The sequence below is a fragment of the Chiloscyllium punctatum genome, chromosome 30, assembly GCF_047496795.1.
Source record: "Chiloscyllium punctatum isolate Juve2018m chromosome 30, sChiPun1.3, whole genome shotgun sequence".
NCBI lineage: Eukaryota > Metazoa > Chordata > Chondrichthyes > Orectolobiformes > Hemiscylliidae > Chiloscyllium > Chiloscyllium punctatum.
Genome location: NC_092768.1, coordinates 38,376,298 through 38,392,749, shown reverse-complemented (window position 1 = coordinate 38,392,749; position 16,452 = coordinate 38,376,298). Strand labels below are relative to the sequence as shown.

At 47.8% G+C, this 16,452-nt stretch overlaps 1 protein-coding gene across 5 annotated transcripts in view; it reads right to left on the bottom strand.

Annotated features, from left to right (window-relative positions):
* LOC140455426 (collagen alpha-1(XI) chain-like) overlaps positions 1 to 16,452 on the bottom strand; it is a 338,251-nt gene that overhangs the window by 196,098 nt on the left and 125,701 nt on the right. For 3 of the 5 annotated variants that reach the window (XM_072550289.1, XM_072550290.1, XM_072550292.1), the window contains 2 exons: positions 16,255 to 16,380; positions 5,641 to 5,835 (listed from right to left, as the gene is read on the bottom strand). The exons of 1 other annotated variant lie outside the window; for it this stretch is intronic. In XM_072550289.1, the coding sequence (XP_072406390.1) occupies positions 5,641 to 5,835; positions 16,255 to 16,380 (321 nt within the window). The remainder of the gene's footprint in view (positions 1 to 5,640; positions 5,836 to 16,254; positions 16,381 to 16,452) is intronic. One more of the 5 variants, XM_072550291.1, reaches the window with a different exon arrangement.

Genomic DNA, 16,452 nt, shown 5'->3' with positions numbered 1-16,452 from the left:
TACACTGAGACTAGGAGACAATAAGCACTGAGACCAGGAGACGATAAGCACTGAGACCAGGAGACAGTGTGCACTGAGATTGGAGACAATATGCACTGAGACAGGAGACAGAGTGCACTGAGACCAGGAGACAATATGCACTGAGACCAGGAACAGGGTATACTGAGACCAGGACACAGCCTGCACTGAGACCGGCAGACAGCGTGCACTGAGACCAGGTGACAACGTGCACTGAGACCAAGAGACAACGTGCACTGAGACAAGGAGACAGCGAACACTGAGACCAGGAGATAGCGTGCACTCAGGCAGGAAACAATGTGCACTGAGACCAGGAGCCAGCATGCACTGAGACCAGCAGACAGCGTACACTGAGACCAGGAGACAGCGTGCACTGAGACCAGGAGACAATATGCACTGAGATGAGGAGATAGCGAACACTGAGACCAGGATACAGCGTGCACTGAGACCAGGAGACAGCGTGCACTGAGACCAGGAGACAACGTGCACTGAGACCAGGAGACAGCGTGCACTGAGACCAGGAGACAGCGTGCACTGAGACCAGGAGACAGCGTGCACTGAGACCAGGAGACAGCGTGCACTGAGACCAGGAGACAGCGTGCACTGAGACCAGGAGACAGCGTGCACTGAGACCAGGAGACAGCGTACACTGAGACCAGGAGACAGCGTACACTGAGACCAGGAGACAGCGTACACTGAGACTAGGAGACAGCGTAAACTGAGACCAGGAGACAATATGCACTGTGATCAGGAGACAATATGCACTGAGACCAGGAGACAGCGTACACTGAGACCAGGAGACAGCATGCACTGAGACCAGGAGACAACGTACACCAAGACCAGGAGACAGCGAGCACTGAGACCAGGAGACAATATGCAATAAGAACAGGAGACAGCGTGCACTGAGACAGGAGACAACGTACACTGAGACCAGGAGACAATATGCACTGAGACCAGGAGACAGCGGACACTGAGACCAGGAAAAAATGTGCACTGATACCAGGAGACAACGTGCACTGATACAGGAGACAATATGCACTGAGACCAGGAGACAGCGTGCACTGAGACCAGGAGACAGCGTACACTGAGACAAGGAGACAGTGTGCACTGAGACAAGGAGACAGCGTGCACTGAGACCAGGAGACGATAAGCACTGAGACCAGGAGACAGTGTGCAGTGAGATTGGAGACAATATATGCACTGAGACAGGAGACAGAGTGCATTGAGACCAGGAGACAATATGCACTGAGACCAGGAACATGGTATACTGAGACCAGGACACAGCCTGCACTGAGGCCAGGAGACAGCGGACACTGAGAATAGGAGACAATATGCACTGAGACCGGCAGAGAGCGTGCACTGAGACCAGGAGACAACGTGCACTGAGACCAGGAGACAGCGAACACTGAGACCAGCAGACTTCCTGCATTGAGACCAAGAGACAGCATGCACTGAGACCAGCAGGCAGCGTGCACTGAGACCAGGAGGCAGCGTGCACTGAGACCAGGAGACAGCGTGCACTGAGACCAGGAGACAGCGTGCACTGAGACCAGGAGACAGCGTGCACTGAGACCAGGAGACAGCGTGCACTGAGACCAGGAGACAGCGTACACTGAGACCAGGAGACAGCGTACACTGAGACCAGGAGACAGCGTACACTGAGACTAGGAGACAGCGTAAACTGAGACCAGGAGACAGCATGCACTGAGACCAGGAGACAGCATGCACTGAGACCAGGAGACAGCATGCACTGAGGCCAGGAGACAACATGCACTGAGACCAGGAGACAGCGTGCACTGAGACCAGTAGATAGAGTGCACTCAGACAGGAGACAATATGCACTGAGACAGGAGACAATATGCACTGAGACCAGGAGACAGCGTGCACTGAGACAGGAGACAACGTGCACTGAGACCAGGAGACAACGGACACTGAGACAGGAGACAACGTACACCGAGACCAGGAGACAATATGCACTGAGACTGGAGACAATATGCACTTAGACTGGAGACAATATGCACTGAGACAGGAGACAGCGTACACTGAGACCAGGAGACAGTGTACACTGAGACTAGGAGACAATAAGCACTGAGACCAGGAGACGATAAGCACTGAGACCAGGAGACAGTGTGCACTGAGATTGGAGACAATATGCACTGAGACAGGAGACAGAGTGCACTGAGACCAGGAGACAATATGCACTGAGACCAGGAACAGGGTATACTGAGACCAGGACACAGCCTGCACTGAGACCGGCAGACAGCGTGCACTGAGACCAGGTGACAACGTGCACTGAGACCAAGAGACAACGTGCACTGAGACAAGGAGACAGCGAACACTGAGACCAGGAGATAGCGTGCACTCAGGCAGGAAACAATGTGCACTGAGACCAGGAGCCAGCATGCACTGAGACCAGCAGACAGCGTACACTGAGACCAGGAGACAGCGTGCACTGAGACCAGGAGACAATATGCACTGAGATGAGGAGATAGCGAACACTGAGACCAGGATACAGCGTGCACTGAGACCAGGAGACAGCGTGCACTGAGACCAGGAGACAACGTGCACTGAGACCAGGAGACAGCGTGCACTGAGACCAGGAGACAGCGTGCACTGAGACCAGGAGACAGCGTGCACTGAGACCAGGAGACAGCGTGCACTGAGACCAGGAGACAGCGTGCACTGAGACCAGGAGACAGCGTACACTGAGACCAGGAGACAGCGTACACTGAGACCAGGAGACAGCGTACACTGAGACCAGGAGACAGCGTAAACTGAGACCAGGAGACAATATGCACTGTGATCAGGAGACAATATGCACTGAGACCAGGAGACAGCGTACACTGAGACCAGGAGACAGCATGCACTGAGACCAGGAGACAACGTACACCAAGACCAGGAGACAGCGAGCACTGAGACCAGGAGACAATATGCAATAAGAACAGGAGACAGCGTGCACTGAGACAGGAGACAACGTACACTGAGACCAGGAGACAATATGCACTGAGACCAGGAGACAGCGGACACTGAGACCAGGAAAAAATGTGCACTGATACCAGGAGACAACGTGCACTGATACAGGAGACAATATGCACTGAGACCAGGAGACAGCGTGCACTGAGACCAGGAGACAGCGTACACTGAGACAAGGAGACAGTGTGCACTGAGACAAGGAGACAGCGTGCACTGAGACCAGGAGACGATAAGCACTGAGACCAGGAGACAGTGTGCAGTGAGATTGGAGACAATATATGCACTGAGACAGGAGACAGAGTGCATTGAGACCAGGAGACAATATGCACTGAGACCAGGAACATGGTATACTGAGACCAGGACACAGCCTGCACTGAGGCCAGGAGACAGCGGACACTGAGAATAGGAGACAATATGCACTGAGACCGGCAGAGAGCGTGCACTGAGACCAGGAGACAACGTGCACTGAGACCAGGAGACAGCGAACACTGAGACCAGCAGACTTCCTGCATTGAGACCAAGAGACAGCATGCACTGAGACCAGCAGGCAGCGTGCACTGAGACCAGGAGGCAGCGTGCACTGAGACCAGGAGGCAGCGTGCACTGAGACCAGGAGGCAGCGTGCACTGAGACCAGGAGGCAGCGTGCACTGAGACCAGGAGGCAGCGTGCACTGAGACCAGGAGGCAGCGTGCACTGAGACCAGGAGGCAGCGTGCACTGAGACCAGGAGACAATATTCACTGAGACCAGGAGACAATATGCACTGAGACCAGGAGACAATATGCACTGAGACCAGGAGACAATATGCACTGAGACCAGGAGACAATATGCACTGAGACCAGGAGACAGCGTACACTGAGACCAGGAGACAACGTACACCAAGACCAGGAGACAGCGAGCACTGAGACCAGGAGACAATATGCACTAAGACCAGGAGACAGCGTGCTCTGAGACAGGAGACAACGTACACTGAGACCAGGAGACAATATGCACTGAGACAGGAGACAACGTACACTGAGACCAGGAGACAATGTACACTGTGACAGGAGACAGTGTACACTGAGACAGGAGACATTAAGCACTGAGACAGGAGACAACGTACACCGAGACCAGGAGACATTAAGCACTGAGACAGGAGACAACGTACACCGAGACCAGGAGACAATATGCACTGAGACAGGAGACAATATGCACTGAGACAGGAGGCAATGTACACTGAGACCAGGAGACAGCGTACACTGAGACAGGAGACAATATGCACTGTGACAGGAGACAATATGAACTGAGACAGGAGACAATATGAACTGAGACCAGGAGACAATATGCACTGAGACCAGGAGACAATATGCACTGAGACCAGGAGACAGCGTACACTGAGACCAGGAGACAACGTACACTGTGACAGGAGACAGTGTACACTGAGACAGGAGACATTAAGCACTGAGACAGGAGACAACGTACACCGAGACCAGGAGACATTAAGCACTGAGACAGGAGACAACGTACACCGAGACCAGGAGACAATATGCACTGAGACAGGAGACAATATGCACTGAGACAGGAGGCAATGTACACTGAGACCAGGAGACAGCGTACACTGAGACAGGAGACAATATGCACTGTGACAGGAGACAATATGAACTGAGACAGGAGACAATATGAACTGAGACCAGGAGACAATATGCACTGAGACCAGGAGACAATATGCACTGAGACCAGGAGACAATATGCACTGAGACCAGGAGACAGCGTACACTGAGACCAGGAGACAACGTACACCAAGACCAGGAGACAGCGAGCACTGAGACCAGTAGATAGCGTGCACTCAGACAGGAGACAATATGCACTGAGACAGGAGACAATATGCACGGAGACCAGGAGACAGCGTGCACTGAGACAGGAGACAATATGCACTGAGACCAGGAGACAGCGTGCACTGAGACAGGAGACAATATGCACTGAGACCAGGAGTCAGCGTGCACTGAGACAGGAGACAATATGCACTGAGACCAGGAGACAGCGTGCACTGAGACAGGAGACAATATGCACTGAGACCAGGAGACAGCGTGCACTGAGACAGGAGACAATATGCACTGAGACCAGGAGACAGCGTGCACTGAGACAGGAGACAATGTACACTGAGACCAGGAGACAGCGTGCACTGAGACAGGAGACAATATGCACTGAGACCAGGAGACAGCGTGCACTGAGACAGGAGACAATATGCACTGAGACCAGGAGACAGCGTGCACTGAGACAGGAGACAATATGCACTGAGACCAGGAGACAGCGTGCACTGAGACAGGAGACAATATGCACTGAGACAGGAGACAATGTACACTGAGACCAGGAGACAGCGTGCACTGAGACAGGAGACAATATGCACTGAGACAGGAGACAATATGCACTGAGACCAGGAGACAGCGTGCACTGAGACAGGAGACAATGTACACTGAGAGCACGGACAACATGGACAGAGTACAGTAGATGACTTACACAGAGACCAGGAGACAATATGTCGACAGATTGAGACACAACAGCACCATCTGGAGGATGACAGCATTGGAGTGAACATGGCAAATGATGCACAGTCATCCGGTAAAAAACAGAAGTGAAGGAACTGTGTTCAAGTCCCTCCGGTCACTTACTCCTTCTGTGTATACCTCGCTCTCAACAGGCAGTCCCGGACCAATCTCCGTGGGCAAGGGATCCTCGTAGTAATCTTTGTAAACGTAGTCATAATCGTAGCCCGGATCACCGGGACCAAGATCTTCCCCAGTGAAATACTCCTTATACACCACATCGCCTGTAACTGGGTGCACGGTGGTAGCTGCCTGCTCCAGCTGCCCAGGAGCAGTGAAAGAGAAGCGAGAGCTGCATTAGGTTAGCAAAGTAATCTATGCCCTGCCTCATGCAATTACCACGGAGATGATCATAGCTTTGTATCTCCTGGCAGAACCCAGAACCAAGCTGAGGCTGGCCATCTCCAGGTTGTCAACATGCTCCAAGTATTGCCTCAGCCCAAAGAAATAATTGGCTATGATCATGCTCACAAATTGAAGCAGCCTGACTGATGGTGTGGTTCCTGGCACAAAGAACTCAGGTCAAGGGTTCAGCCATCTCAGACAGAGATGAGGAGGGATTGTTTTACACAGAAATGAGGAGGGAAATGAATCTTTGGACTACTCAATCCCAAAGTGCATCCAAACGAAAATCAGGAAGGGGTAGCTAAGTGACATGGTATTGGCTTGGAGGGTGTGAGAGTTAATGGCAGAAGTCATGATCTTCGTTTTTGTTTATCTTTCATAGGATTTGAGTATTACAGAATATGTGCGTGTGTGTGTGTGTGTGCGCGCGCGCGCACGCGTGCATGGGCTTCTCTCAGCAATGCCACATGCATTTATATCGAAGCTTCCCCCTGTCCTTGTGTGTGAGTAGGTCAGTAGGTTTGACCGTGTTACCCCCTCATCACTCTGGGTTGGTCCACCCTCCCCAGCCTGGGCCGTCTTTCAGTACCCCACTGCAATACCCCCAACCCACAATCCTTGTTGGTGCTTGGCCCCAGCTAATATCTTCCATTGGGCAGAAGTGCACACAGGTCAATCCAACTGCCTGTAGTTTGTTTCACCAAAGCCCAACAGCACAGCTCCTTTCACTAAGACGTGGAACACCCCACCACCTTCTGGACTAGGCTGGCACCTCTACCAACAGCAACCATGCCAGTGGTTCTTTCAGTACTTATACATTTGGTATTCAAGAACACTGCCCGCCCAAAGCTCCAGACCCACTTCAATCTTCTCCAGGAGTGAAGCACTTTATTAATGCAAGCTGATGTTGGTCAGGGGACAGATGGGTCAAATGCCCTTGATCTTCCGACTCAAGGAGTGACAAGGCCAGATGAGAGTGGACTGAGTGATGGTTCGGAGTTCAAGTATGTGGCTGCTTGGAGTGTCACCCCAGTAGAATTGGCGTCACTCTGGGTCACCCAGGATCGGAGGGTCGGGTGTTAAGTGATTGCCCTCTTTGACACCAGGGTGTGTATTTTGGGTTTAAATCAACAGATCAAAAGCAGGCCATTTGGCCTGAACTGCTGGTGACTGCCATGCTCTGCCATGATCCAGCATGCCCCTATTGCAAAATACCTCTTGGATTCTTGCCTTCCATTCCCTGTGGTCACACTTTACACATTTTTCCCTATCCTATGACTCGATTCCAAACTCCCTGTGGAATTTACGGCCAGGTTCTGTTCTCCTGCCTAAACAGAAAGAGCCTTTCCACGTCTAGCCTATCAAACCCCTTCAGAATTCTAACTCAGCCAGTTGGCCATCCATCACATCTTTCCTGGCTTAAACAAGCCCCAGGTTTTTGTGTTTTCCGGCTTTCCCCAGTTCTGGTATGGTCCCTTTCAAAACCTTTCTTTGTGCTGTTCTGCTGTGCCTGGAGATCCTCTTTCCAGCATGGAGAATAGAACTGCACGCAGTGCTGCAGTTATGGCCTCACAGGTTTTGGTAGGGGAGGGAGTTGGATTTGAACAGTCTGCCCCAGGAAAATTTCACATCTCTGCCCTTGGCCCCATTGCGATGTTTCCTATGGGGCTGCTCTAATCAGGTTGAAGGAAACAAAATTAGTAATATGCAGACAAAGGTGGCCAGTGCCACTCAGGGCACTGCCAAGATGGATAGTTTGTGCTGGACTGCCATTCCAGTGACCACTCCAATGTGACTCATTGGTAACCTTGCCCTCTGGCCAATTGGCTCCACTCCTCAACCACACGGGCATCCTCAGGGAGTCATCACATCCCAGCAACCATCCCATAGAAGTGACGCTGTTGGCAACAAGTATCGCCAGACTGTTCAGTACAGGGCCTCTCACAGTGTAGGAGAAGCAGCAGAAAACAGCTTGGGTGATGGGTCATACCCAGCACCTCCCATCCTGTTAGACCCAGTGAAGGTGGCAATCCATTGTAAGGAACACTCTAATCACTATCAATTGATTTAGACTACCAGCTCCCATGCTGTGGGGCTTCGGGAAAGGAAATACCACACTCCCACCCTTCCCCCATGGCCATTCATGTGGTTGCTAATCAAGTCACTGGCTAGAGTCACTGAAGAGGCAGACACATGCACACACAGACACTCACACAAAATGTACCATGAACAACTCATGAATACGCCTGTGTCCATTTACAGCTGATGTCTCTGACACTCCATATAGAGAAATAACAGTGACTTATATAGAGACTTATATAGTGACTTAGAAAAAGCCAAATGGCTTTTTGAAAGGGTTCCACAGAGATTGCTTTTCAACGTTGTTCTTGCTTGAATCCAACATCATGGACAGTGATCAGAACATTCATCCTCTCCTTTATCACAAAGTGCCCTTACCACTGGGATCATTGCAAAGTCACAGAGCGCACAGGAGCACCACTGGTCAATATTAATTGATATCTAGCCCTACACTGGACCTGACCTTACAGAGTTTCATGGGGTGGTGTCAAGAGAGCTTTACTTTCTGTTTACTTTTAGTTTAAAAAAGCAGAGGGAGCTGTATTTTCAGTTTAAAAGAATAGAAGAATCTTTCCTCTGTATTGAACCCTGTGCTGTCTCTGTCCTGTTAGTTTGATAGGGACAGTACAGAGAAATACTGGATTAGTGGTGCTGGAAGAGCACAGCAGTTCAGGCAGCATCCAACGAGCAGCGAAATCAACGTTTCGGGCAAAAGCCCTTTATTCCTGATGAAGGGCTTTTGCCCGAAACGTCGATTTCGCTGCTCGTTGGATGCTGCCTGAACTGCTGTGCTCTTCCAGCACCACCAACCCAGTATTTGGTTTTCAGCATCTGCAGTCATTGTTTTTACCTACAGTACAGAGAAAGGTTTACTTCCACTTTGAAAGTGTAGGGAAAGCTTTTCTCTGTATTAAAACTGTGATGTCCTGTCCTGTTTACCAGTGAGTGTCAAGGAAACTTTACTTTCAGTTTAATGGAATCGAGGGAGATTTACTTTCCATTTACTTTTAGTTTAAAAAAGCAGAGAAAGTTTTTCTCGGTATCCAGCCCTGTCCTGTATCTGTAGTGGGTGTGTTTGATGGAGACAGTGCAGAGGAAGTTTTATTTTCAGTTTAAAAGAGGAGAGAGAGCTTTACTTTCAATGTAAAAGAGTAAAGCTTGCTTAATTTTCAATCTGAAAGATAGAGGTGGCTTTACACTGGATCTAACCCTCTACCTGTCCTCAGAGTGTTTCATGGGAACAGTAATAGGGGAACTTTACTCTCCTTTTAAAATAGTAGAGGTCGCTTTGAGTTTTAAAAGGTAGAGAATACTTTACAATCTATTTAAAAATGGAGGAAGAGTTTCCTTTCAGTTTAAAGCAGCAGAAGCTTTACTTTCAGTTTAATAGAGTAGAGGGAGCTTTACTGTACATCTAACAGTGCATTGTAATTGGCCTGGTATTGTTTGATGCCGACAATGTAAAGCAAGCTTTAGTCTGTATCTGACCCCATGCTGTATCTGTATTTGATGGAACTTTGTCAGGAACTTTCAGTTTAAAAGAAGATAGGGAGTTTTACTCGATATTTAGAGTCATAGAGTTATAGATTCATAGAGATGTACAGCATGGAAACAGACCCTTCAGTCCAATCTGTCCATGACGAACAGATATCTCAATCCAATCTACTCCCACCTACCAGCACCCGGCCCATATCCCTCCAAACCCTTCCTATTCATATACCCATCCAAATGCCTCTTAAATGTTGCAATTGTACCGGCCTCCACCACATCCTCTGGCAGCTCATTCCAAACACGTACCACCCTCTGCATGAAAAAGTTGCCCCTTAGGTCTCTTTTATATCTTTCCCCTTTCACCCTAAACCTATGCCCTCTAGTTCTGGACTCCCCGACCCCAGGGAAAAGACTTTGTCTATTTATCCTATCCATGCCCCTCATAATTTTGTAAACCTCAAAAAGGTCACCCCTCAGCCTCCAACGCTCCAGGGAAAACAGTCCCAGCCTGTTCAGCCTTTCCCTGTAGCTCAGATTCTTGGAAATATTTTCTGAACCCTTTCAAGTTTCACAACATCTTTCCGATAGGAAGGAGACCAGAATTGCACGCAATATTCCAACAGTGGCCTAACCAATGTCTTGTACAGCCACAACATGACCTCCCAACTCCTGTACTCAATACTCTGACCAATAAAGGAAAGCATACCAAACGCCTTCTTCACTGTCCGATCTACCTGCGACTCCACTTTCAAGGAGCTATGAACCTGCACTCCAAGGTCTCTTTGTTCAGCTACACTCTCTAGGACCTTAACATTAAGTGTATAAGTCCTGCTAAGATTTGCATTCCCAAAATGCAGCATCTTGCATTTATCTGAATTAAACTCCATCCGGTCCAGATCCTGTTGTAATCTGAGGTAACCCTCTTCGCTGTCCTCTACACCTCCAATTTAGGTGTCATCTTCAAACTTACTAACTGTACCTCTTATGCTCGCATCCAAATCTTTTATGTAAATGACAAAACATAGAGGGCCCAGCACCGATCCTTGTGGCACGCCAGTGGTCACAGACCTCCAGTCTGAAAAACAACCCTCCACCACCACCCTCTGTCTTCTACCTTTGAGTCAGTTCTGTATCCAAATGGCTAATTCTCCCTGTATTCCATTAGATCTAACCTTGCTAATCAGTCTCTCATGGGGAACCCTGTCGAACGCCTTTACTGAAGTCCATATAGATCATATCTACTGCTCTGCCCTCATCAATCTTCTTTGTTACTTCTTCAAAAAAACTCAATCAAGTTTGTGAGACATGATTTCTCACGCACAAAGCCATGCTGACTATCCCTAATAAGTCCATGCCTTTGCAAATATATGTACATCCTGTCCCTCAGGATTCCCTCCAACAGCTTGCCCATCACTGAGGTCAGGCTCACCAGTCTATAGTTCCCTGGCTTGTCTTTAACGCCCTTCTTAAACAGTGGCACCACATTTGTCAACCTCCAGTCTTCTGGCACCTCACCTGTGACAATCGATGATACAAATATCTCAGCAAGAGGCCCAGCAATCACTTCTCTACCTTCCCACAGAGTTCTCGGGTAATCCTCTGCAATCTGGACATTTTGCAAGATGTCACCATCTATTTCCCTACAGTCTATATCTTCCATATCCTTTTCCACAGTAAATACTGATGCAAAATATTCATTTAGTATCTCCCCCATTTTCTGTGGCTCCACACAAAGGCCGCCTTGCTGATCTTTGAGGGGCCCTATTCTCTCCCTAGTTACCCTTTTGTCCTTAGTATATTTGTAAAAACCCTTTGGATTCTCCTTAATTCTATTTGCCAAAGCTATCTCATGTCCACGTTTTGCCCTCCTGATTTCCCTCTTGAGTATGTTCCTACTTTCTTTATACTCTTCTAAGGATTCACTCGATCTATCCTGTCTATACCTGACATACGCTTTCTTCTTTTTCTTAACCAAACCCTCAATTTCTTTAGTCATCCAGCATTCCCTATACCTACCAGCCTTCCCTTTCACCCTGACAGGAATATACTTTCTCTGGATTCTTGTTATCTCATTTCTGAAGGCTTCCCATTTTCCAGCCGTCGCTTTACCTGCGAATATCTGCCTCCAATCAGCTTTCGAAATACCCTCAAAATTGCCCTTTCTCCAACTTAGAACTTTTCTTTTAGATCTGGTCTATCCTTTTCTATCACTATTTGAAAACAAATAGAATTATGGTCACTGGCCCCAAAGTGATCCCCCACTGACTCCTCAGTCACCTGCCCTGCCTTATTTCCCAAGAGTAGGTCAGGTTTTGCACCTTCTCTAGTAAGTGCATCCACATACTGAATAAGAAAATTGTCTTGTACACACTTAAGAAATTCCTCTCCATCTAAACCTTTAACACTATGGCAGTCCCAGTCTATGTTTGGAAAGTTAAAATCCCCTACCATAACTACCCTATTATTCTCACAGATAGCTGAGATCTCCTTACCAGTTTATTTCTCAATTTCCCTCTGACTGTTAGGGGGTCTATAATACAATCCCATTAAGGTAATCATCCCTTTCTTATTTCTCAGTTCCACCCAAATAACTTCCCTGGATGTATTTCCAGGAATATCCTCCCTCAGCACAGCTGTAATGCTATCCCTTATCAAAAATGCCACTCCCCCTCCTCTCTTGCCTCCCTTTATATCCTTCCTGTAGCATTTGTGTCCTGGAACATTAAGCTGCCAGTCCTGCCCATCACTGAGCCATGTTTCTGTAATTGCTGTGATATCCCAGTCCTATGTTCCTAACCATGCCCTGAGTTCATCTGCTTTCCCTGTTAGGCCCCTTGCATTGAAATAAATGCAGTTTAATTTATTAGTCCTACCTTGTCCCTGCCTGCCCTGACTGTTTGACTCACTTCTGTTCTCAGCTGTACCCGTCTCAGATCAATCTCTTTCCTCACTATCTCCCTGGGTCTCACCCCCCCACCTTACTAGTTTAAATCCTCCCAAGCAGTTCTAGCAAATTTCCCTGCCAGTATATTAGTCCCCTTCCAATTTAGGTGCAATCCGTCCTTCTTGTACAGGTCACTTCTACCCCAAAAGAGATTCCAATGATCCTAAAATGTGAATCCTTCTCCCATATACCAGCTCCTCAGCCATGCATTCATCTGCTCTATCCTCCTATTCCTGCCCTCACTAGCTCGTAGTACTGGGAGTAATCCAGGTATTACTACCCTTGAGGACCTCCTTTTTAAATTTCTGCCTAACTCTCTATAATCTCCCTTCAGAGTCTCAACCTTTTCCCTTCCAATGTCATTGGTTCCAATGTGGACAATGACCTCCTGCTGGCCCCTCTCCCCTGTGAGAACATTCTGTACCCTGTCTGAGACATCCTTGATCCTGGCACCAAGGAAACAACACACCATTCTGCTTTTTCTCTGCTGACCACAGAAACGTCTGTCTGTACCTCTGACTACAGAATCCCCTAACACAATTGGCCTCTTGGAAGCCAACGTACCCATCGTTGCATTAGAGCCAGCCTCAACACAAGAAACTTGGCTGTTTGTGCTACGTTCCCCTGAGAATCCATCACCCCCTACATTTTCCAAAACAGCATACCTGTTTGAAATGGGTATATCCACAAAAGACTCCTGCACTAGCTGCCTACCTCTCTTACCCTTCCTGGAGTTAACCCATCTATGTGACTGTATCTGAGACTTTTCCCCCTTCCTATAACTGCCATCCATCACATACTGTTGCTGTTGCAAATTCCTCATCGCTTCTATCTGTCTCTCCAACCGATCCACTCGATCTGATAAGATTCGCATCCAGCAGCATTTATGGTAGATATAATCTGCAGTAACCCTTAAACTCTCTTTAAACTCCCACATCTGACAAGAAGTACATATCACTGCAAAGGCCATTTTTGCTCCTTCACAATCTACAGACCCAGAAAATAACACCGTATTATTCCTCTACAAACACTGCCCAGGTTAAATTAATAGCTATGGCTTATATTTTAAGTTTAATCAAGAGACTTATCTGTAACAACATATAATCAAGAAAGAATCCACTATACTCACTACTGCAGCCTTTCTCTTGGACAGACTTAAAACAACAATTAACTTATCTGATTCTGTGCTGTGAACTTGGTCCAACAGTTCCTCCAAGATTAGTTGTGAATTTCACTGTTTGTTAATTTTCCCAGATGCACTCCGATGTCCAGTGATACACAAATTCAAACAGCAAAGGCAGTAACTGTGCAGGTTCTCTTTTTTTTCCCCAAAGTTCCAAAACAATGCAACAGTATATATAACAATAATTGCTGCTCCTGGAATTTGAGGAAGTCACCTCCACCACCTAAAATACCTCAAAAAAAGGAGCAGCTCTTACAGCCAGAAATTTTTCCCATCCTCCATCTTGGATTACCCAGAATTCTGTCCATTTACTGCCATGCTGTATGTGTCCTGTCAGTGTTTGATGGGGCAATGTCCAGAGAACTTTAAAGTAATAAAGAGAGCTTAACTCTGTATCTAACACTATGCTGTACCTGTCCTGATAGTGTTGTGGGAGCTTTAATTTAAGTTTAACAGAGTAGAGGTAGCTTTATTCTGTATCTAGCCCTGTGTTGTAACTGTTCTGGGAGTTTTTGATGGGTCTGATGTTGAGGAATCTTTACTTTCAGTTTAAGAGTGTAGAGAGAACTTTACTTTTGTTTAAATGAGTAGAGGGAGCTTGTATCCCTGTCCTGAGAGTAATTTATATTAATTGGTGCAGGATGATTAAAAAATGAAGCCTGGAGTTTCTGTCTGACTCTTCCTCAGCATCAAATGATTCTCAGTGTCTCACTCTTTTCGGATGGGTTGACTGACACTGGCAGTGAGTGTGGATTTTGGGAACGAACAAACGTCAAGCAATCCCACTCCAGCTAAAGGAACCTTTCCGTGAAATACCTAGAGGGAGAAAGAAGCCAGCGAGCAGGAACTTGTGCTGACTGAAAGATAGTGTGAAGAGCAGACTGCAGCATCAGGCTCAACTAACCTCAGAACCAACGCACCTCCAACTGAGTATCATTAGCAATCAATGGGGAAACCTCTCAAAGGATATTTCCGCCTACAAGTTTGCCAATGCCTATTTTTGTTTTTAATCTGGTGAAAAGGTTTCTCCTGTGATGTTCAGCTTAGTCCTGACCAGCTCTCTGGAATTTCAGGAGGATATCTCAGAGCTCACTTGCCACATGGGGAAAGTGGGCATGGTTTTGAGAAATATCTGGCGAATTCTCATCACTTGGCTGAATAGCTGATAGTAAAGCCCTCAAAAGCAGTGGTAAGCAGGTCGTGAGTTCTGACTATTTCACCTTCCAACACTTACCCTCCCACTTCCCCAGCTTTGTCCACACTTGGCTTTCCTCAGCTGGTCCACTCTTTACATGCTGCCCCCCACATTCTCTCCAGCCTGTCCGACAGTATCAAGATCGTGGCACCAGAGCAGGAGGTGACCAAAAGCAGATTAACCTGCTCACCCACTAGTATCTCCACTTCCAAAACATAAATAATAATCTCACATTGCAGTCGTGAAAATGGGGGCTACGAGGCCACTGGAAATGCAAGTGGGCCAAGTGGAGAGAGGATCAGAGCAGGGAAACCAGTTAGTCACCTCACCCAAGCCCATCTCCAAAAGGTGGCATTGTGCCAGGAATGGCCACCAGTTGCCATATAGACAACTTCCCATTTGACTTCAAAAAGCAAATCCAATGGCCCTGAACCATAGGTAACTAGCAATCTGCCAGCATTTCCCCCACCCTATGGAGGGAAGGCCACTTCTGTGATGGCAAACAATTCAAAGTTTATTATCCATCTATCTTTAGCTTCACAGCTTGGATGTGTCTAGAGAATCAAAAACACCCATTTCCTGACTGTCGCCTCCCTGCACCAAGGATTAAATAAACACAAATTTGTCTGATCATGGCGCAGGATGGAACAGGTGAGTTGGGGCCGTGTGAGGTAATGTCCTTACCTCTGTGCCAGTCTCTTGGGGTCCAAGTCCCAATGTAAGACTTGATGGCCAAGGGAGGTGCATTCGCAACAGAGCCAACCAAGTCAGTCAATCAGTCTGCAAATCCTTCAATTGTGCCAATGGCAGGCACTAAGTGCAGGACAGTCTCCTGTTCAGCCATGCCTGACAGGAAACTGTGTCCAGTGACAGGCTATGGTTCCATGTGAGTTAGGCGCCACTAGCAAAGCCAAACTTTCTTGCCCTAATTGCCCTTGAACTGAGTGGCTTGCTCAGCCATTTCAGAGGGTGGTTGTGAGTCACCTTCAATGCCTGGTTTGGAGTCATATTTAGGTTTAAAATTAGAGTAGATTTACTTCCCTAAAAGGGCATTAGTGAACCAAATGTGGTTTTACAGCAATCAATGATAGCTACCCCTGACTAGCGTTTCAATTCCATTTTTTACTAACTAAAATTACATTCAACTAGCTGCTGTGAAGGGATTTGAACCTGTGTACCCAAATGATTAGCCTGGGTCTGCGGTATATTATCACAGAGCTCCTCTGTGGGTGACATTAGAGTAATGTTGTTTAATTGGAGCCAATGGGTCAAGTTTTTTGGGTTTTCAACAAAAGATTTGAAGCTGCAAACGAGGGAAGGTAGCATGCCCCACCCACAAGCATCACCACCAAAAACCTCAACCAGACTGGTTCATCAGCTCAATTTCCCACCGTGCCACACCGAATCGATGGCGAGCAAGGTATGGGAGAACAGCTGTGTTACCTTGGTCACATCAGCCTCAACGATTTGCGGGAGCTCTTCTGTGACTGCCACCTCACCGTAGTCCTGTCCGGCTGGGATCGTCTCAACGGAGATCTCCTCCTCGTAGAGAGCGGGGTCTGTTGGATCCTACAACCGCATTGTAACGGGGAGAAGAGTGCGTTAGCGGCAGCGGGTGCGTCCTCCCCCCCTCCAAAAACG